The sequence below is a fragment of the Python bivittatus genome, unplaced genomic scaffold (genome assembly GCF_059951505.1).
Source record: "Python bivittatus isolate LINGU-HERP-01145 unplaced genomic scaffold, Pbiv_v1 ctg000330_np1212, whole genome shotgun sequence".
NCBI classification, from domain to species: domain Eukaryota; kingdom Metazoa; phylum Chordata; class Lepidosauria; order Squamata; family Pythonidae; genus Python; species Python bivittatus.
This window is the reverse complement of record NW_028277058.1, coordinates 49,636,203-49,659,966: the sequence shown is the minus strand read 5'-3', so window position 1 is coordinate 49,659,966 and position 23,764 is coordinate 49,636,203. Positions and strand designations below refer to the sequence as shown.

General features: G+C 41.3%; 1 protein-coding gene across 3 annotated transcripts in view; it reads right to left on the bottom strand.

Moving 5' to 3' along the window:
* Positions 1-206: 206 nt before the first annotated feature.
* Positions 207-23,764, bottom strand: part of WNT5B (Wnt family member 5B) — a 102,992-nt gene continuing 79,434 nt past the window's right edge. The window contains exons 1-5 of one of the 3 annotated variants that reach the window (XM_088141243.1): positions 20,549-20,563; positions 20,048-20,187; positions 18,759-19,006; positions 8,921-9,213; positions 207-2,379 (exon numbers count right to left, since the gene is read on the bottom strand). In XM_088141243.1, coding sequence (XP_087997369.1) covers positions 1,921-2,379; positions 8,921-9,213; positions 18,759-19,006; positions 20,048-20,127 — 1,080 coding nt within the window. In that variant the 5' untranslated portion in view covers positions 20,128-20,187; positions 20,549-20,563 and the 3' untranslated portion in view covers positions 207-1,920. Of the gene's footprint in view, positions 2,380-8,920; positions 9,214-18,758; positions 19,007-20,047; positions 20,188-20,548; positions 20,564-23,764 lie in introns of those variants that run through there. The other 2 variants (XM_088141242.1, XM_088141241.1) reach the window with 2 other exon arrangements.

Genomic DNA, 23,764 nt, shown 5'->3' with positions numbered 1-23,764 from the left:
TCTGGCTGGCAGCAGGTTTTCTGCATCAACTGATCCTTTTACCTGACTTTCTAGCCAATTTGTGGGCCTGAGAAAATGGAGTAATCTTCAGACTTTTCTCTGAAATTCCGATTTCTGTGTCACAGAACAAGTAATGATTATTTTATTATTTTATTTATTTACCATTTCATATCATTTAAAAGGTCAAGGTAGAGTATATTTCTCCTTCTTATTTTTCCTCACACCAATGCTGTGAGATAGGATTCTTTTTTTGTTTGCCAGATTATTTCTACAGGCGTGAATATTTCAAGTGAAACAAATTTCACTCTGTGTCAACGGATAAGTCACAGCCTTGTGCCATCAGCCAACACCCATGATTTGCATTGTTAAAATGATTTGAATAGTTTCGTATGACCAGGCTTAGCAAATAGGGGATGACTGCAATACTAGTTATTGTAATATTCTACCCAGGGGACCAGGAAGCACAGAAAGGCTTAATGGCATTATTGTTCATTAATAGGAACTATCAAAGTTGGTGGTACTGAAAAAATAAGGGATTCCCTGTTCTGGAATTAATTGGAAAGCTGGGTGAGAGTATTTCATTGGCATCTCTCCCCGTTTTGAATGTATTTCAGGATGAGGAACCCATTCTTGCCATGTAAGGAAACATTCACTTTTTAAAAAATAATTTCTGGTGACTTTACCATCTCAAAACAGAACACGACAATCAGGTTGGAGATTAGGAAGGTTGGCTGGGGAATTCTGGGAGTTGAAGTCCACTCATCTTAAAGTGGCCAAGTTTGGACAACACTGTCCTATGCTATGAAATGCATTAGCAGCAACAGATAATAAATGTATTCACAAAAGCAAGGGAGAGGGCAAGAACAAGGGATATTTAATATTAAAAAGTAACTGTACATCTTGTATAGTGGCAAGTGGACAAGGAAAGAACTGCCCCTATGGCTCTTCAAATTCAAGTCCATGTAGAGACTGGCAAGTTTGTAAAATCTCACACACATCTGTCTTTTTCAAGTTCAAAGGCACTTCTGCAGAATACAGTCTCTTCCCCAACCAGTTCACATAGGCACAACAGGCCCCCTGCCAGTTCTTTTTCCACAAGCAAAAACCAGATCAACCAACTGAAGAAAATCATCCCTTTGACAGCTTTGCGTTTTTCAGGGCTTTAGAGAATTCTGTCCTCACCCCACTACCCCACCCACCCGATTCCACAAAAGGTAGGAGAACCAGATGCAGGCTGTCTTTCATGAGACAAGGACGGAGCAACACTTCTAAAGTCAAAGGTAAATGTTTCCTTCAAGCCCTCGACGCAGGGGAATCATGGCCCTCGTGCTGCAGTCTTGCATGGATTGTGTCTTGGAAATCGGTCTTTGGGATTAAAATGGACATTTTTTTTTTCCTTTTTGGCAGTCTGGCATCCCATAGTGTTTTGTTAAGAAGAGAGAACTGCTTCAAGTCCTTTTGGAAATTCATCTGAGCTTCTAAAGCGCTTTCTTTGGCTGTACCCCCAAAACACACGTAACTTCTTTGAATTTCGGCTATCAAGTAGCAGAAGGAACCTCACCACCGCCGCCACCACCACCATTCTCACTGCTTCTGTGGCAAAGCGTCCAGAGCCAGCAACGTACCTCAAGTTTCCCGTTTATTCTGGCTGAGTTGTTTCAAGGGTTGCAGGGAACAAGTACAGAAATCCCATCCCTCCTCTTTTTTGCCTTGCTCCATGACTAAATAATTTAAAAAGGAGCCGCCCAACCCCTCAGTCGTTCTAATAGAAGCATTTTAGTCTCTTAAATAAGCTTCTTTAATAATTATTATTATTATTACATCATCAACATCAACATCTTCATCTATTTATTTATACAAATATATAAAATAGATTTATATAGATTTATATCATATAGATTTGTAGCTCTGGCTGGCCTTTCATTTACAGACGTACTGGTCGACAATCTCTGTGCACTTTTTACACTTGACGTAACAGCACCAGTGAAACTTGCAGTGGCAACGCTCTACTTGCACGCTCTTGAACTGATCATAGCCCCGGCCGCAACACATCAGCTCGCATCCATCCATGCCCTCTGAAGTCTTATTACACAGCCTCCCCTGGGTGCCCAGGGAGCCAGTGGTCTCATTACGCAGGCAGTAGTCCGGACTGGGGTCAATGTAGACCAGGTCCTCGGGGGTAGGCGAATTGAAGCGGTTGTTCACTAGTTCAAGCTTGCCTTTGCGGCCGATTCTCATGGCGGCAGCACTGTCGTATTTCTCTTTCAGGAGGTCCCCCACTTTGCGGAAGTCAGCCAGCTGCAGCCAGCAGGTCTTGAGGCTGCAGGACCCTGAGACTCCGTGACACTTGCAAGCCACATCAGCCAGCTTGTACACTGCCTGCAGAAGAGAAAACCCATTTTGTCAACTCAACATCAAGAAGCAGGATGATCTAACCAGGTAATACGCTTGCTGACGCAGGAGTCAATTCCACTGTGCTGAGTTGATAAGTGTGGATAATACTGAAGACTTTCCAAAATATTTTTTTTATTATATTTAGAGCGTATCCTTTATTTCCCACTAAGCTGCTCAGAGCAGTATGTGCAGTTTCTCCTGCTTATTTTATGCATTTCTCTACTTGATTTTAGGGGGCCATGTTTTAACAGAGTGTAGGCTGGGGTACTCTCCTTTTCTCTTTCTCCTCCCCCCCACCTTTCTGTCTCTTCCTTCTTCTTCCCCATGCAGTAAACTGCTAGGGAAGGGGCAGACCATTTTCACCAGTTACGTGGTTATACAGGATTTTTGAAATTTGGCCACTAAAAGCCCAAAGAAGCCAAAGACCACATGTGTTCCTAGAGCTGCAAATTGCTTGATTTGATATACAGTGCAGTATATTCTCTGGGTAGTTATGTTGAGAGGGAGTACCTGGTCCAGGATCGCCCTCTGAAATGTGTAGCCAAATGAAGATCTAAACCTGCATTTTTCAGTTCTCGTCTGAGTATTTCACTGTATGCTGAATCTCTACCCAACTTCTGTATTCTGGTAGATTTCATCTTGGAAATCAATTTTATCTTCATAAATTTCTCTGTGACATTCAGGCCACTTGATAATTATGGAAGACATTGTGTCCACTGTACAGACTCAACCCTTTGTGGCAAAGCCCCTGGCATTGTCTTTCAGTATCCATGTTCCAGTGAAGAGGGTGCTGAGCATCTCTTTTTGGGGAGTCCTTCTGTTCACAGTAATTTGGAGGTAATCACTTCTAGAACAGAATTGTTTTAGAAACAGACAGCCTTATCAAGGAAGAGGTCCTTTTTGCCCCTTTGTTCTTAAGAATTCAGTGTTCCTCTAGCAAAAAATGTCAGGTACAGAGTTTTGGTAGAGGAGTACTGAAATGACCTCGGAAAAGATACACCGATAATATTAGTAAAACAGTTCAGCCCCGGAAAACAAGAACGCATGAGAAATAAACTTAAGATTGCCCCACCTTGACTCTCTTTGATATAAGAGGGAGGAAATGGGAAATTCTGTCAGGTTTTCAAGATTTTCTCATTATGGCCTATATCAATAACGTAGAGTTCTAATGTTTCTGTAGTGGGATGTGGGAATGACCTTGGGAGACAGGAGGAAGAGCTGCAGCCTAGACAACCATCATGCAAAAGGTATCTCAGCCCACAGAAGGAAAAGGGACGTGGGAAGCATCTCAGAAGGAACCCTCCCTATTTTTCTGGAAAGTAAAAGTAAAGGAAGGGAGAAATGCTTTCAGACTTCAAGGTTCTGTTACTCTAACCTTACAGTAAAGATAGTATTAGTATTCATGGTTTGTGCTTCTTGTCTGGCCTACCTCGAAGGGCTGACAGTTTCTTGTGGTGTCTGTTCCTGACCTGGTCTACTTCAGGGGGTTGACAGTCTTAGAGACTCTTGATCAAGATGTTTGCAGTACAACCCACTCATGTAAGGCTTTTCTGACTGTTTTGACAATCTGTTTCCATGCTCTTTGATTCTAGGCCCAATCCTCACCCCAAACTGATCAGCAATGGAACATGAAACTCTATGAGGAGTTTCAACACTGCTCTTCCACTTCATGTTCACCCTTCTACATGCATTTTATAGGAAATAGGCAGAATTCAGGTTGAATGATCCTGCCTTCATGTCAAGTTCTAATTCTGAGTTTGAAATGTACAATTGTAATCAACATTACTGTAGAGAAGGCAATTTGCATCTTGTTCGCCACCTAGTGGCCAATCAATTCCCTTTTCCATTATTACTTTATTACATATTTCTAAGAAAACTTGCACCTAAAAATGTTATTTGTGAATCAGATAAATACCTATTTGGAAATATATACATTTCGCAGACATGTCATCAAAGAACTGAAGTTGCCTACAGCTTATTATCAAATACTAGGTTTGTAGCTATAAATTTTTTTCTTTTATTTATTGCCACAATCATTTAAATGCTTGGGCTTATAACATGTGTGGGATGGTTGTGACTTATATGTATCTTGAAAGTTAACCTGACAATAAGCAATTCAACATCTGGAAAAAAACTCAGACTGATCAAAGTTTGAAAGTTTTCTTTACATTTTGTATGTAAATATAAATGCATAATAACCCTAATTATACGCACAGCCTTGAAATGTCCTCTTCCTTTGTTCTGCATGGCAAATTAAAAATTATACTAAGACTGAAAGTGCCATTAATTATTAAAATGAAATAATCACTTCAGCATAGAAGATGAGATGATGAATGCATAGACAAGTTAATTGTCTGAAGGAATGTGGTACAGAAATCTTATGTAGCTAAGCAGGAATGGATCTGATTAAGGTCTGTGCGGAAAATTCCCTGGGAATCTTTTATATATACACTGTCCTAAGTCTATCAGGAAAGACAGGACGTAAATCATTACACTGGTAATGATTTTAGATTTATTTACTAAGCTGATATATGCTGCAGTACCTCCAAGAAACACAACACTTTAATCACATGTTTACTACCCAGATCACATCATTTGAATAAAAAAAAAACATTACCCAAATTAGTTCCCTGCTTCTATTAGGTAATATTCAAATCTGAAAGGAACGGTTCTGGTGAATTGTTGGCTGTCTTAGAAAGTTGGATGCTTAAGAAAATCTGTAAGCCTCGTGGGAGCCATGCATTTAAAAAAAAAAAAAAATCTGTGCTTTAACTTTTAGTCCTTACGTTTGATTTTTATATCAAAAAACTGACATCAGTCCAAATCTGAGCAAATGCAGTGGTATCTTTTTAAATCCACTTCAAGAGAGAAAACTGACTTGGCTGTAGTCACGGACATACTGAACCAATCTTGCTTCTTCTGCCTGGCAAAATTATGGTCTGCTCTATTTAGCTGCAGTGGGAGGTGTGGCTTAGGTCCATCACAAACAAAATGGTAATAACCAAAAATGTCTTCAAAGCCATTTGTAATGATAACTGAACGATGCAAATAAAACTCTTGGGCCCAGTCCAACATAAGAAATGGTCTGGAACCAAGAATCCACTCAAAAAGAGACATACCACCAAGGCTGCAGAACATGGAGGCCGTTCCGACTTTTTAAGTCTGGGACGCTGTTAGTTCTTTACATAAAGAAATATAGGTGTGCCTGAAGATTTTCAGAAACACTGGACATTTGTCTTTTCTTTTGCTGTCTAGAATCTGCTGCATTTATATTTTTCTTCGTTTGATTTCAAACCAGCAGCTATATCAGTATTAGGAAAAATAATTGTGTTTTCTCTGTGTATCTTTTGAATAAAATTTCCATCAGGCCTTTGCTGTGGGTCCCACACAGAAGAGTAGCAGAAAAATGCCAGAAAAGATTTAAAATACTGTGAACAGGATTAATTCAAGAACCTCATTCTCCCTTTCAAAATCCTCAGTTGCTAGGAATCGGGTTACTGATACAAAAAGCAGTCTTTTCTGACTTGATGCTTTTCCAGATATATTAGGCCTACATCAGCCAAAATTCCTAGCCAGGGGAAAAGTCTCATTACACCAAGGGTACCTGTCACCCCCAGGTTTAGCAGGTGTAGGTAAAAACCAGGCATTTTCAGCTGCAGCAGTTTAACTCTTTAATGTGCTCTCCAGGGAAATTCACATGATTCCCCCACTATTCTTTCCTTAACCCAGATGCCTCTTTTTAGATGGTTTTAGGGGACTGTAAGAGGCTGATAATTATTAGGGATTATTATTTTCTGACCTCTGAACTGCTGCATTTCCTTCTTGTATTTATATATTGATTTTAATTCAGTATTGTTTGCAGCCTTGATCTTTTAACCTTGCTTGCTTGCTTTCAGGCCTTTAAGCATGTGCAAAACATCACACCCTTGGCGTTTTACAATCAGCAACTCTTGTACATATGATAATATTAGTACAGGGCAGTGTTTCTCAACCTTGTCAACTTTAAGATGTGTGGACTTAAACTCCCAAAATTCCCCAGCCAGCATTCTGAATTTCTTCAAAAGTCTTGCTATATAGATTAAAAAAACTGGAATGATCCATCTATTAATTAATTACTTTCCCCTGCTTTTCCTGTTAAGGTCCAGCAAATTATTAATTTCTTATTACACTGAGGTGAACACAAGATACATAAAGCTTTTAGGCAGGAAAAGCAATTTTACATATCGCAACTATTATGCTCTGGGAGTGTCCACAGAACAAATGAATAACTTAGCATCAAACAGAAACTAGAAGTAAGATGCATGGAGATTTATTCTCACTTCCACTGGATCATCTGATAATTGAAGGTGGAGGCCAAACTAGATGTTATGGTGGCAGATCATCTCTTTAAATGCCCCAGTCTTGAATAAAGGAGAGCCAGTACGTCCCATGTTAAGACTAAAGACCATTGTAATGGGAGGAAGGAATGACCTTGAGGAACAGGAGGAAGAGTCACTATCAAGACAACAGTCAGATAAAAAAACCCTGTGTCTGGGGCAGAACTTTACCCTGAGAAAATGCTCAGACAAGACCCTCCCTAATTCTCACAAAAATAAAGGGAGGGGGAAGAGCATTCAGTCTTGCAAGATTCTGTTATTATAACTTTATAATAAAAGTAGTGTTAGCCTGCATGACTTTGGTTTCCTAGTCTGGTCTACCTTGAAGATTGACATGAATCCTACCCCCTTTTTAAGTGCAGGTTGGGGAAAAATGGATATGCTATCAGTTCAAAGAGGTGTCAACTGAATTCACTGTGTATAGATGAGGCCATTTAAGCCACCAAGATCAACCCCTTGATCTGTCCAAGAATCTAAATTAAAGCATCTCTGGTAGATGGCTGTCTAACCTTTACGTGAACATATATAGTGGGAACCCAACACCTCTTTGGGTAATTGGTTCCACAGTTAAACTTGCTCTTACTTTTACAAAAAGCTTGACATCCAACTGAAATCTGCCTTCCCCCTCAATCTTTTCTTCTCAAAGCTAAAAAAAATCCAATTCTTTCAATTTCTCTCCATTGGACTTTGTTTCTAGTCCTCCAATTGTCCTTATAGCCTTTCTCTAAACCTGTTCCAATTTATCTGAATCCTTTTTAAACTGTCCAGGTTTAGACACAAGACTCAAGGTGGGAGTCTGACCAACGCAGACTAAAGTGGAACTAGTACTTCCCATGATTTGGAAATTATACATCAATTGATGCTGTTTACAACTGCATGTATTTTTTTGCAGCCTTAAGAGGTGCACGTTAGTATGTGCAATGGAAACATTGGTTAAGACCTGGATTTGCTATGGAAGCCACTGAAATTTCAGTGGCAGCTATCCTTCCAGAAACACCATTGCTATTTGCAAAAATAAAGGGATTACACCACAATCCTAAATTCATTTCGGATCAATGAAATCAACAGGGCTTACTTCAAAATAGTATGTTTATTAGATGCTCAACTCTATGTGTCTATCTTAAAAGAGATGTCAGTGAATTAATAGCTAAATGACTTCCCCCTTTATAACATTTTCTTTCCAAAAATGGGAGTTGAGATATTTGAGCTATAGATCAAGAACCGAGGCGCCAGAGGAAGCTAAGACATTTGCACTTGAAAAGCCAACCCATTGTATCAAGTTGCAAGGATCTGGCAAAGGGATTTGCTTATGTCAGCCCTTCTGTTACTCTCCACCTCAAATTCCTTTTTGGTTCTTCTCTCATAAGAGATGTAATCTCAAGCAAATTTGTAGAGAATTACTATACAGTTTATCAAGCAAGCTTCTCCTCAGCTTCACTGGTATTGGATGGAGTGACTGATGCTGGAGGCCTGTTACATGTTGTGTAGATAAATAATGCAGCACGTCTGCCAAAGCCTAAGAGCCCCTTGGAACAATAAGGTACAGGCTAATGGGAAAGAAGGCAAAAACGGAAATCAAGTGGAGAAACAGACAGATGGGAGGAAAGGGCAAGCTGAGATAACCGTCAAAGATAAACAAACAGGGCAATAAAGCTAAAAGTTGAAGCGCTGAGTGTAGTGGAGCAGGAATGGGGTCAGGACTGTGTCTATAACTGAAACAAACTTCATTCTTTTCCAATCCTTGATGGATGACCTTCCTTGAAAACCAGAGTGGGACAGTATGTCTTGTTGTCCATCCTTCCAGAATATAGTTTCTACAGCATGGAGAAACCAAGAAGGGAGATCATGTTGTGGATCAAAATGCTGCTAAAGGGTTAAAGATGCTGGCATTAGCAAATCGTAGCCTAGCATTCTCAAATAAGATGAACTTCTCTACAGGGCTGGGATGAGGGAAACTGGAACAAACAGCTTCCTAAATATTCTTCTTTTCTCTCCTAAAATAATAAATAAAAAGGTAGCCATGGAACAAGTGATAGCATTCAGTGGCCATATTGGCTGGGGCAAAGGGAATTCCAGTCAGACACATCTAGGAGCACAGGGCTAGGAAAGTTACTCTATAGGGAAATAGGAAAGAATTAAAATTATCTTACCCTGCGCCCTGCCTCGTTGTTCTGTAAGTTCATGAGTATACGGGCCTGCTCTTCTGATCCCTTGGCATAGTTCCTCTCCCTCTCTCTGGCATCAACAAACTCTTTGGCAAACCGGTAGCCATATTCCACATTGTCCCCGCACCCACCCCATAGCCAGTCCCGGGGCAGGTCCTTGGGTCGGGCTGTCCGGCTGCAACCACATGTGGAGAGCTCTCCTTCACGGCAGGCACGGCTGATGGCATTCACAACTCCCGCAGCACTGACAGCATAAGTGAAGGCGGTCTCTCGGCTACCTGAGAGAAAGTGAAGAAATTATCAAATCACAACAGTTAGTTGATAGGGACCCAGAAGTTCTTTGGTCTCTACTGAAACACAGACTCACTCAATGTGGGCCCTTCCAGGACTGAAGAAATTACAAATCACCTGAGATTCTGGGAGTTCCAGATTCAAAACAACTGGAAGGTGCTAGATTGGGGAAGACTGTTCTACCAAATTCCACATCTCTGTTATGGCTCAAACATATTTCATCACTTCTCCCATAATTTCTTCAGTTTTTTCCAATACAAGAACATCCTTCAGTTCTCCTTGGTTTGCATTCCTCACTGGGTAAACAAGCAGCTAACAATAGATATAGTGGTATTCTAGAAAGAAAGGCACCATCTGTTACATTCACACAGACCAGCTCTCAGAGTATCACCATGGCACCATTCCTCTCTGAGGAGACATCCATGCTCAGACTTTTTGGTGCTATGACCACTAAAATGATAAATGAATTTGGGTGACCTCTCCCATGAATAAAACTAATGATTGAATTGGGGTTAAATACACCACTTTTAATACATTTTAATACATATATCTAACAGAATAATGATAAAACCATACAACTGTATAAGAAAAAAACCTTTTCATTGGAATTGTGAAAACTACCTTTAAGGAGATTAGAAAGGAAGAAGACACATGAGTGGGAAACAAGACTGATGATGGACACATTCCAACCAAAGCAATGCAATTTTGTACACTGGAATGGGACCAACCGCCATCCTGTTCACACTGATGTAGGAACAGGCCCAATACTTTCAATGGAAGTTCCTCCCAAACAATAGCGTGTAGGATTGCAGTAATGAAATCAGTATGATACAGCAGTGAAAAGTTTACAACTAATTGGGAAGCACTAGATGAAAAAAACCCTGCTAAGCAGCAACGTTCATCGATAATCATGGGCAAATCATTCACAATTTAACCTGCCTTGCAGGAATGCTGTATGGATAAAAAAATCTTTTTGAAACCTGTGTGTGTGTGTGTGTATATGCATATGTGTTGGGGATTACACACACACACACACACACACATATATGAAAATAAGAAGCAGATATTAGAAGATACAGACACACTTTTGTATCGTTATGGGTGTGAGTGCATAACTAATACAAATCTACAAAATCTCTACTATTTTATGTTAACAACTGAACTATTTAAAGGTTGCTTTCTATTTTAAGATTTCTTTAGGATTATAGGTTTGGGCTGGATACAAGGGAAAGTTTGGAATGAATTAGAAGAGAAAACAGGTGTCCAGTTCTAGGAGAACGTAGGTCCTTTGATTCTAAATGCCTCTTGCTGGGAAGTCAAAGTTGAACCAACTATGGACATGAAGGAGTTATCAATAGGTCTGAGTGAACCACGAGGTTTCCAAGATGGCAAAAAGGAATAGTGAAACACCCTCTCTGGCATCCAAGAAAGCTCTGAGAGACTGTTCTCAGGAATAATGGGTATTACCAGTGGGGTTCCTCATGCCATTTGATTTTGCTTATAGGTTGTACAATAATCTATTAGCTAGATTATTAGCTCTTCACCTAATATTTTTTAATTTTGTCCCTTTTATGATTTTGAAGTTTTAATAATAACATTAATACTTGTTTATATATTGTTTTTAGCTTTGTTGTACACTGCCCAGAGTCACTTGTTTGTGAGATGGGAGGCCATATAAATATGAATGAATGAATGAATGAATGAATGAATGAATGAATGAATGAATGAATGAATGAATGACCGAACAAACAAACAAACAAACAAACAAGGGAGGAGGATGTTAGAACAGGGACACAATTTTATGTTTAGGGTTTTGTTATATAATACAGATGAAATAGGCAGGAATTGGAAACTGCTAGAAGCTAGAGCAAATGTCATGCCTAGTCCAGGTCGGAAGCTCCAAGTGATGAATGATATTTTTTGTTTAAAATGGAAAAGATGCCCTCAAGTTGTTCTTGACTCTTAGTGACTGCAACAATTCAGTCTTCTTGGCAGTATTACAGATACAGATATATCCTTTTTTTTTTTTTTTTTTAACTTCCTGGTCTGATGTGCAGCTTTGGGATTCCTGTACAGTCCCCCATTCAAGTACTATATCATGGTAGAACTGCTTAGTTTCTGAGATCACCCAAGGTTAGCTAGCACTGTAACCTGCTGAAGCCATACAGAAGAAGGATCTCAATATCTGCCTGTCCCTTGTAGATAATTGTGGAAAGTTACTCCACTTGGTTTACACATCATTCTAATTTGCTTGGCTTTGGTTTACTATCCTGTGTGAGCTCAGCCAACTGTATTTTAAAATACATCCATCCAATTGTGGTTTATTCAATAAACTGTGATTAGGCAAACCATTCATAATATATGAATTCCAGTCACTGGGTTTATGTTATTGCATTGGGATCAGGTTGCAACAGTGTGGACAAAATAACTGATACATAATTATTTTTAACAGAAGTATAACAAATTGGCATTTTCATATCTCAACTAAGTTCCAGATGCACTGCAAGGGTGTGCTTATTTGGAGGTGCTGCTGGAGATCCTATCAAACTTCGCATTAGCCGTGCTGGTTAGGATGGATAGGCATCAGAAAACTATACATTGCCTATACAAACATAGATAGGGTTCAGTTATTAAAGCAAGACTAACAGAGTCCAAACCTGCCCTATGAAGACAAAAAGAAAGCTATAGTAGAAGAAACTTCTACTCACTTGACAGATTGCCCAAAAAGTGACTGAAACAACTTACAAAGCCTTTATTAGGAGCCTTTTCTTGGCCTTTCTGGATAATTTTACAGACAATCCTTTACATAGAACAAATATATTCTTATTCTTTGGTGACTACTCAGATTCCCTTGACACTAAGCTAGATGGGCCAACCACAACTAGATCTACTTAAAGCCGAATTTGCCATGATCACAAAAAAGCAGCAGAAGGAGGGGGAATCCAACTTGGAACGAATATTTTTTTTTAATATTTAGTACATTTTAATGATATCTTTTATTCAAAATTATGTGCAGTGTTCTCTCCTTCCTATTCTATCCTCACAGCAACCCTGAGAGGTTCGCTGTTGGAGAGAAAGACAATGACTGGCCGAGAGAAACCCTCTAAGTTTCAGGCTGAGGAACTGAACCTGTCTGTCTCTGACAGTGTACTTGGATGAAAAAAAAATCAATTATTCAATTCTACAGTAGCTCATCTCTCCCCAGCTTCTCTCCCCAGTTTACAGAAATACATTTCTTAAATCAGATACCTCACTTCAGTTTTCTACATGATTTGTAACCTATCTGATATCAACATGCTCAGTCTGATACTAAATCCTAGTGTCTCCCATCCTGCACCTGATCCAGTGAGCCACATTTCACTCCCAGTAACTGCAGTTAGCAAGCATCTTCCAAGCACTTTGAATCAGCACATCCAGCTGATCAGGAGCTATTCTTAATACATCTCAGAACATGTTCCTTCCTTGCATGGAGGCACCTCTACAATAATGTAATGAAAGAGCCATAATTAGTGAAGATTTCCATTATGTGCTCTGGACTTGTGGATGCCCACTATAGGATCCTTCCTCTCTCCCCATTCCTACCGTGTAATCCAAATCTAGCCTTTTATTAAAACTTGATGATTTATAGAACCATAACAAAGCAGCCTCTCAAATTTGCCTCCTAACAAGTCAAGATTTTGAAACCTATGGGTGGAATTGGCAATAAGGAGACTGGCAGCTTCTTGATTCCATTAGGGCAGGGTTCTTCAACCTTGGCAACTTTAAGACGGGTGGACTTCCACTCCCAGAATTCCCCAGCCAGAACCCTGCATTAGTGCATCAGCCACTCCCTTATCCTCCCATCTTTTGTTCATTTGAGCTGACTTCTTGTGGGAATTCTTACTGACTTTCTGCTTTACAAAGAATGGGACAGGCACTATTTAAGCCAATGGGTGTGTAGATCCCTCCAGCTACTGGCATCATTATACAAGTCTGGTCAAAAGAGAACTCCTGTGACAGCTAAAACACATAAAACTACATGCCTCCATCTAGCAATTTTATTGTGACTGCTATTACTTCGCTTAATTCTTAGCAGTGTCAAGTAAAAAAGAAAAGAAATCTATTTCAAAGGACATTCAGAAGTGGCGATCCCTGAAACGTCTGTTCAGAGATTCCTATTGAGCTATTGCTCATGAAGTGGCAGGAAGCCTCCAAATAGCTGACTCTGAGGGATCATCAACAGGGAAGGAAAAGAACTGTCAGTTTCCCAGAAGGCCACTGCTAGGAAGAGAATGCAGACAAAAGGAATCAGACCAACAGTCTGATGCAGCAAAGTTCTCCTCAAGATTTATGTTATAGCAATTAAGCAGGTAGGACAGCCAAACAGAGCAAGAGTGGGCAACCAGTCTAATTTCATCCTCAAACTAATTTCAAAAGTCCTCTGCAAACAATTAGTACAGATCTCTGGCAAGAGCTATTAGTCTCTTCTCCAGCAGCGTGCTGGGTGGGAAGGAAGTAAAAAAGAACAATGGGGGTGGGGTGGGGGGAATGGGATGTCCAAAAGAGAAAGGCTGAGTTCACACATCACACCAGGGCATGGATTGTTTCAATGTATAGTTTATAAACCATAACAGCTGGGTTTACACAATGCTGTACACCAAAACGAAGCCAACCACAATAAAGCTTAGTGTGATGTGCACACTGGTTCAGAGAGAAAGAATGGCAGTGAGTGTAAAGAAGAAAGAGAGGAAATGGGTGCTCCTGCCAACTTTCGGCTTTGGTCACACCCTCCAATGGCATGAAGCTCCCAAAAGATCTCCCCGAAAGAAATATGCTACTCCGCAAAATTAAAGCTTGCATCCTTTACAGTAGAGAATATGCAATTCTGAGAAAGCTTTTGAAGAAAACTGTTAATGATAGAGACCAACAGTACCTTATTTCATGCATGTAACACTTCTAGAGTAAATCTGTGGTCCTTTATGAAAGGGGGAGCATGTACAGGATTTGAGGCAAGCTTCCGTTGGATGGACTTTATATGTCCTGTCCACAAGAGGTGTTACTTCTGAATTGATCCTTGGGGACAAACATTGATTTAAAAAAAAAAACTGGGAAAAAATCATGGTCTTGACAATCTTTTCCCCCACGAACTCTGACTAACTAACATTAGGCTGTAGACACAGTTTGAAGCATTTGCACTATAAAGGGCAGATTTGGGCCCTAAAGTACAGTCCAAATTGCGCCCCTCAAACAACCATCAGAGCCAGAAGTAAATAAGGGAGCAAAAACAGCCTTAGCCTGGCATATGCACACTTATACCAACTGTGACAAAAAGGGGGGGAAATGCACATTTTAACCAAAAAGCAGTATACAAATAAAATTATAAAATCATGTTTTTCCCATTATTTATAATTGTTCATTAAAGGAAAATACAATATTATTGCATAAGAGCTGTCTCCTTCAAGTCTGCCTCAACTCTTGGTAACTATGGGCATTACTGTATAGTCTTCCTAGAAATAATATGGAAGAGATTTGCCATTTTCTGGATTTTTTTCTAACTTCCCAGTATATTTTGCTCCAGTATATTCTGCTAACTTTGTCTGGGCTAAGAAGCTAAGCAGGATGGGTTGAATAGAAATCTGGTAAATATAACCCAATGAAAGCACCAGGAATTGGTGGAAGGAGATTTTACTTTTAACAGTAATTGTCAATATACGTAACTTCCGATTTCCATTTTCAACCTAAGATAGGAGAGATTTGAACCTATGTCCGCCTGTTTTATCCAACACACTGCACTGTACACCTCAGCCTAATTTTCTGTGGCCTTCAGCCCAAGCTCTAAACCAGGGTTCTACAAAGTGGTCAATATTGACCCCCAAGGGTCGATGGGACTATTCATTGTTGTTGTGTGGTTATTCGCAGTACTTTTAGTTAAAGTAATATTTATTAAATTATATTCATATAATAAATGTTTGGTGGTCGATGAACAATCTGAAACTTCATGAAGGGGTCGATGAGCTGAAGAGTTTGGGGATCCCTGCTAAACCACGTGGTACACTGAGTTCAGCCCTCCACCAGGAACAATCTGATCCCTACTTGGCAGCGTGATGAGCAGGAAAGAAAAAAAAACATATGGTGGGCTCATCTTCTTTTAGCTCTGGTTTCACCTGCTACTGGTGTTAACTCTGCCCACCATCAGCCTACAGCCCCTAATAGACCCTAAGGAAATGCCACCCTTTTACCACTCCATCTTTTAGGTTGCACTGACTAAGTGCAGTGGAATTTACTTCCAAATAAAACATACATAACATTCACTTGTGAATGTTTTTATGGCAGGATAGGCCATGGAAAAGGGTCATTTTTCAGTGTTATCTACATTCTACACATAGGAAGTTTTGAATTCAAATTACCCATATGGGAAGGATACATTTAATGTCCCTTGTTAAGTCCTAAACTTGTCTAATCAAATGCGAATCCCACTGCATTTACTTAAGTTTACTTCTTAGTAGCTATACTTAGCATTGTAACTTAATCCATTCTACAACAGCTCTAATCATTTACAACTCACAATATAAACAACATTGCAATTGTCTTAAGATGTCCTCCTACACACACAACACACCACACACACACATACACCCCAAACACAAAGCCAAAGTGCATACTGAATATCCAAAGTTGTATTCTTTATATCCTTTATATCCTTATAATAACAATGTATATCCTTGGGATAACAATGCAAAAATAATAAATGTAAAAGTATATCTATTTGCTGATCTTTAATCATGCTCCATATCTGCTGCTTTGGGTAGCTACCTTTTCCTGCCTAACATTAGGGCTGGCTCTGGATCGAGTAACGAGTTACCATTAATCAAACGGAGATACAATAACAATTGTATATTGAGATACTTCCTGAATAATGAAGTGAATTTCTGAGGGAATCCATGAAGGAGCTTCTACTTTGAGAAGCTGTGGAAGGGAGGGAACTGCATTTTTAACACCTTGTTTTTATTATCCTTACACATCAAACCTCAGCCCGGATTCCTCCATTTCTGACCAGTGGAGAGCTGCATTTCAAAAGGACAGGGAACAATATATCCAGCTCACACCTCAATTCAAATACTGCAATGACCTGTCAATGAGGGTCTTTTGCCACTTAGCAGATGGCACCCCAGGGAAGTCTCAAGGTGGTGGATAGGGCTAGGCTTCCTGCTGTCTTTCCTGGAGGTGCACCAACAGGGAGAAAGCAAATAGCAAAGTGGTTATTGGGGCTCCTCTCCTTCCTGCCAAGTGCGGCAAACCAGGGTATGTTCCAGGTTGGAAAGGGAAGAGGAAAAGGTGGGTTAAGCAGAAGGCTTTTCAAAGTGGTATTTCTCAACAAGGCAGATTCCCAGTTGAGATTGTGATTGGCTTCTTGGCTAGATTAACCACCCTAGCAGTAGAGGGGAAGAAAATTAAAGAAGAGAGTCCAGAAAAGGGTTAGGGTTACCAACTTCATTCCTGGGCATTGCACTTTGTCACTCTTTTTTTTTCCTAGTTCCTAATTTGCCAGAGCAGGACTTCTCAGAGCTGAGCCTTCTCCTCCTGATACACAGACAACTCCCAGGACGCTCAGCAATGGCCCTGCTGGCTGGAAATTCTGCTAATTGAGGTCCACTTGTCTGAAGGGCTTACAGGTTGGAGAAAATGACTTAGCCACTCAAAGTACACTCTTCCATGACACTCTGATGCCAACCTTTCTTTCAAAGTCTGACGACCCCATACTTCACTTTACCTGCACACCAGAGATAATGCTGGGAACAAGGAGATTCCTTAATGCCAGTTTTTATTATGGAAAAATGGAGTAGTATGCCCATATATGTTAGCTTAATGCTTTTACTCCACATGCTGCTTTCCCATTGCAACTTCCTTCTTTTTCTTTCGTTCAACCTGTTGCCTCCAGGTGTTTATCCTTCAGGCAGAATCACAGAAGAAGAAGCCTAAGGAATTTCTGAAGCTCCCTTTCTGTGAGTTTTTTAAATTTATGCTGAATAAAAATGTCTTAGAGTCAGATCCTAACTGTGGAAGCAAATTTTAATACCACGGCTAAGCGTTGGAATACTCCAGCAACAGTGTACATCTGAACAAGTGCAAAGTGCACTTTCGCTACACATCTAGAAATCAAAAAGAATCAATATGCCTCCATCAGTATGCTCTCAAACACATCTCATTTTAAAAAGCAGTAATAAACTTTTAATTACTCAGTGATTAATATATTCTAAGAACTCTTCAAGATAACAAACAATATAGGGATGTCTGATAAGGACATTTCTCAGAATGGGAAGACTGCAGTCATGAAAAGTGACACAGATACTGTATAAGCAAATAAATGCATCATGCTGATAAAGATAAAAAGGTGCCCTCAAGTTGCTCTCAAGATACAACCGTGCATTTTTTCCAGCAATATGTATGCTATCATTAGAAGTCCCAGGTTAGCAGACTTCATTCTTACTAGAGCTTTTCCTACCATCCTTTGAGTTTCACAAGACTCTTTGGAGTCCTTGGTGCTCTCTGAGCTTGGTTCACTTCTATTGGAACAAGACTCTTTATTTGACAGAAAGCAAAAGTAGCTGTTCTACACAACTGAAAGAACTGAGAATGCAAGTTTTTAAGTCATTTCAAACAAAATAGTTACTTATCAAAAAAAAAAAAAAACCAACCCTTCAACACTCATAGTACATAGCATGCTGGCCAGCAGGAGATAACAAATAGTTCATTCATTCTTGCATCTAACAAGGTGGTTAAGCAGTAATTTTTTAAAACTGTATCTTTTATACATATTTTACAGCTGTGTTGACTACAATGGCACCATAGACACACACACTCCCTGCTTGGGGGTTGCCATCCAACACATCTGGAGAACAGCAAGCAAAGTCTGAGACTCTGATGAAACAACAGTTCAATTTGGCACTGCAGAATTTAATTAGGGATTAATTTATCTATCCCCATGATTGTTCTCTTTGATACGTCTCATACATTCAAGCTCTGCATGAAAATCTAGTCCCTTACTCCTATGCAGGTTTTCTGTCTCTACCACTATTTATACCACCTCTCCCTTGACAGCTGCTCTTTTTTCACACCAATGCCACCCAAATTACCCACTTCATCCTGGCACTGTCTATTTCCCTAGTCCCTTCTCCAGAAACCTCTTTCATCCAAACTGGCTTTCCCTTGATTTTTGAATCTTCATGCTCTTATGCAACATTCATGCCACTTGCAATCCACTTCTTATCTGTGTACAGTTTATTCTCCTGACTCTCTTTTCATCATGGCCAAGTATCCCCAAACTGCCGCTGATCTGGGTGCCCTCCATCTATCTTTGCTGCTTCCCTCTAAAATGTTTCCCAACCAGGACTTGTTCTGATCCTTTTTGTCTTTACAGTTCTACGTCCTTCTGGCTTTGTCCTCTATGCCTCCCAAGCCATCCCATCCCCTCTGCCTTCAGGCAGACCTTCCATGATCCTCTGAATGAACGACCGTCACTGCCCTTCGCCTCCCCATCTTTTCCTTCACTTACCGATGCTCATGACCCTGCCAAAGACAGACGTGTTGTCCACTGTGCTGCAGTTCCATCGCCTCTGCCTGAACTGGAACTGGCACTCTTTGATGGCGTTCTTAGCCCCCTCACCAATGTACATCATGTGTTCTTGGTACAGTTGGCACAACTTTCTCTGGCCTGGGGATAGCCCTGGTAGTTGGCTACACACTGGTTGGGCTCCAATGATGTACATCTCAGGTCTCTGGATTGGATTCATAGCCAATGACCTGGAATGAGGAAAACATTGTAAAGAAATGCCTTTAGCAGTCATTTTTGGGTGGTAAGGCTTTGTCTCTCAGCAGAACCAGGACATAAAGACATACACCTTTCCAAACATAAAGAGAATTGTTGGGAGTGAAGAAGCCAAGACTTCCTTATTTAAGCACAACCAAATAAGTGACTTCAGTAACTGGTTCACCTTTATTGCAAGGCATCAGCTTCACCAGGAGACGGATAATTAAATAGAGCTGTTGTCCAGGAATCAAGTAACTGAATTAACTATCATGCTATTCAGGCAAAGCCTGCTTTGACTCTGAGCTTTGAGAAACCGGTTTCCACGTGGACGGCTCTGGGACAAGCGCTCCTCAGAAGGAGAGGACCTTCTTCCCAGACTTCAGTCCAGCAGCCACTGAATCTGCTCCAGAGCAAGTTACCTGCACACGTGCTGCCTTTATACTGGAGGAGAGTAAGAGATTCCCTTGATCAATATGAAATAGAGGAGGTGATGGCAGGGCTAGGATGGACAGAAAGTGCCTGCCAAGGAGGAGAAGCGGGGGGGGGGGGAGGCTTTGGAGCGTCTCATTCTCTAGAGGGGAAGAAACGCGCAACCCTATTTCATTTTATAAACGGCAATACTTCAAAAGGAGGAGGCCCTGATTGGACCCCCAGCGCACTGCTCGGGTTTCTTGCAGCTGAGCAAAGAAGGGAAAAGCACTTTTTAGAAAGCCCTCCAAGGAGAGCCTCGTTTTCCCTCTTTCCCGGGGAAGTCGGCGTCCCTTTTCGGGGCTTGGCTCTTCCCGCCGCCGCCACCGCCCGCGGAGAGGGAGAGGGAGAGGGAGAGGGAGAGGGAGAGGGGGAGAGAGAGAAAGAGAGAAAGAGAGAAAGAGAGAAAGAGAGAAAGAGAGAGAGAGAGAGAGAGAGAGAGAGGGAAAGAAAGAAAGAAAGAAAGAAAGAAAGAAAGAAAGAAAGAAAGAAAGAAAGAAAGAAAGAAAGAAAGAAAGAAAGAAAGAAAGAAAGAAAGAAAGAAAAGCGACGTCCGACCCACTCACCACCAAGAGCTGGCCTCGGCCAGGAGCTGCGTGTAGCCGCAGAGCAGAGCCAGGCGGAGGAGCAGCCGCGTCCCTGGCATGGTGCGCTTCCCGCGGCTCCCGCGCCTTTGCCGGGTTAGGCTGAGACTCAGCTGGGATCCCTGCAGGACAAGGAAGAGAGGAGGGAGGGGAGAGTCAGCCGGAGAGAAGAGGAGCGCGGGGCGGACGGGGGGGGGGGGCGAGTCCGGCTAGGGGGAGGTATCTCAGTGAGGAAGCTCGTGGCGCGCGCCCCCTCCTCCCTGGCCTTCGTCCGGCCAAGGACTCTGCGCCCCCCCCGCCCCCCTCTCATCTCCCCCACACCCAAGCCCGGCTAGGTTGGGCGAAAATCCGTGGCTTTCCCGCACAGCGCGGACGCTTGGGGAGGGAGGGGAGGGAGGGGTGAGAGGCCGGGGCCACAAGTCGCGCTTCGCGGCGGGAAGCTTTCTGCCCAGAACCGGTCAAGCACTCGGCCGCACACCGCACATGCTCAGGGGCAGTGGCTCCCCGGCCACGAGGGCTAGAGAAGATGCAGAGTCAGTGAGGGAGCTCCCAACATCTGGATCCAGGGCTGGTGAGATCATTCATAAAGTATGACATGGGATAGATCAAAGGGGATGGGGGGGGATAAGCGCTGACAGGGGAGAGAGGGATCTGGTCTGAGTTAAAGCCAGCAAAAAGAAAGGTAAAGGGGGCCCTTTCCAGTATGATAGATGTTCTGATGATTTTGGAACCCATTTTCAAGGTGCACGACCCTCTTTCAGGGAAGCTGGATGCTAGCTTTTGAGTTAACCCATCAACGGATACTGTTTTAAACAATTTTAAAAAGCTTATGTCACCCACTCCCATTTTCAGGCTCTTGCTGGCATATAAACATCCATATACAATAGCATGCAAATGAACACAGCGTTAAAACTGAGTGACATCAAAATGTGGAGAGACTGGAAACATCTAGTAAGCCAGGCTTAAAACAAAACGAAACGAAACTGTAGCAAGCGAAGTTCTAATTTTCTCTGCACTTTGCTCTGCATTTTCCTTCTCTGAAGCTCAAGACACTTCTGGCTCTTCTTCGCCCTCCACAATTACCCCTAAGAAGAAAGAGGGGGAGGTTTGGGGAAGTCCTTGTTTTGACCCACCAGGTGCTGTACAACCAGCACGGATCCTTCTAGAAACTGACTACTGGCTACTACTCCCAGAAACTGGAGAGAAGGAAAGTCAGGCAGATATACTGCCACCTGACCGTTCAAAATCCTGTCTCTACCTGGGCATTTTAGTAATTGTTATTATTACAGTGCGTGTCCTTAACTAGAGCACAGGTAATAGCGAAAGCCGCAAACATCCTGTTGAGCTTTGTGGATTAGAGGGCACTTGCATCAGAATCAGCTAGATACCTGAGGCTAGTCCTGACTTAAGTTCTGCAAAAGCTGCTGGCCTGATTGTACGAACAGTTGCTTGGCATGGAGATATATTTATGGTAGCAATCTAGAAAGTGAGCTTCAGCCTTCCTTTGGAGATACCCAATTATCATATTGCATTTGTGTGTAGCCAGATATTCTAAAGACCGGTATCTCTTTAGATCAGCCCTGACCACAAAGGTGAAGGAGGAGGAAGAGACCAACTTTAGCAGGGGAGGGAGCAGGAAAACTTCTCTTATTCCTTTTGTAGCTAATCATCAACTCCATCCCCAAAACACTTACTGAGCGGGAAGCTAGAAAGAGATAATCTTTCCACACCACATTTCTACAGGTTACTCACTTCCATTCATACTGCCAAGGCTTCATTTGCATTCCACCCCAGGAAGCTATGTTAATGTCAGGTCCCCCAATCATAAACATGAATCCACAATATAGACTAGAGGGTATCTTATCTGAATAACCAGCAGTTATTCAGATAACTATATACCACCAGATCAGCTGAAAGTAGGGGGAGGAATTCTCAATTCAAAGGCAAGATTTCTAGGAAAGCGTGAACCCTTGCCCTGTTTAAAAATTAACCAGGAAGTGAGAACAACGTGGCTTTCATGATTTATTTTTGTTTGGTTCCATACCAAAGAACATCCCTTTGTCAAGAAGAATGCTAAAGAACAATTTGATTATGAAGCTGTTAGCCCTTATTATCTGTATTGAAGATAATACCATTTCATGCTAAAAACAGGTTATCTGACCATCTTGACAAAGGATCTACTTTGAAAGTTTAGTGAACTAGGATCCTTTGACTAATGGAAGAGTTTAATGGCATCTGAAAAACAGATTTCTTGCAACTTAAGCTTGGATTTATAATTTCATGGACCAAAAGTTCAGTTTGCCATTAATCAGATTTATACAATAACTTATCACTCTTGAAGACGGTACAAACTTCCATGTTGCTTTGCTGTGGCTGATTTTATACTGAGAACCATGGTTGGTTCTAACTATGGCTTACTGAATAAGCCTCAGTGTCTAGCTTTCCATAGCATGCTAAACCATAAACAGTAGTTTACAAATCACAATGACAGATTAATCAGCCCTTCCATCAAGTAAAGCAAATTGTTCTGGACCCTTTGTGATGTTATGCAATCACCATAAAAAAAAGTGAAAAAGATATTTTTTTCATTTTCCTGTTAGATATCAATAATTCTAGTCTCTATCTGATAACCAGTTCATATATTTGGCTTGCAAGTCATCATGAAGTCCATGAAGGATGAATTTCTGGCACTCAAATCATGATACCTGCTGTTTTTGACACTAAGGTTCATATCCTGTTTTTATGGGAGGGACATGATTCCTCCTCCCCCCTGCCCTGTCTCCACTGTATCCTCTCAACCACTCTGTGAAGTAGATTGGGCCTAAGAAATAGTGACTGTGTTTTGCATAATATGTTAATCCAAAATAAACAAAACATGGCTCAAGGCATAGTTTATTTGGTTTATGAACCATGGTTTATACTTTAGCATGTTGTTCAAGCATTGACATAAATTGATTTCAAATCACCCATTGGGCTTCATGGTTGAATAAGGATTTGAACTTGAATATTCTCTGACACTTTAATCCATATACCATGCTGGCTTCACAAAGACAAAGTATCTATTCTACACCTGTTACGCCTTCTTTAATATGACCACTTAAAAAAAAAATCACTCATGAAAATCCTAGGTAAGAGCTTGGGCAGGGAAGTGATTGAACTTTTGCATACAGTTTCAGCATCTTCAGTCAGAAGTATCTCTAGCAATGGAACTTGTGAAAATCACTGCCAGGAAAAGACCAGTAAAACTGAGTAGAGAGCAATGGCCTAACTCCAAATGGGACCTCATGCACTTATAATCAGTGGTTAAAGACATTTATGGACTACTTAATCCATGTCAAAGTAATTTTTAGCCTTTTGGGGGGACAGGTGTTGAAAAAAGAGAACCTTAATTCAAACTCAGCCCAAAGATTCCTAGCCATGGCATTGCCCATCAGGGGGCACCCCTGAGATGCTTCTGTTCCTCTTCCTGTTCCTGGTGGGGTTAGGGGTTATACTACTGTAAATGTGTAGCCTAGGATCCAGGGAAGGCAGATCAAACAGAGAAACCTTTGTCATGCAGAGCCTTCCTAGAAATGACCTGGTCTCTATGGCATGGGAATAAAGGCTCTCCTGCAACTCCTCCCCAAAATAAACCTTCTCTTCAAAAGGACTCCTTACAATACACCCTCACACACTCAATTCCACCCCCCACATACACAC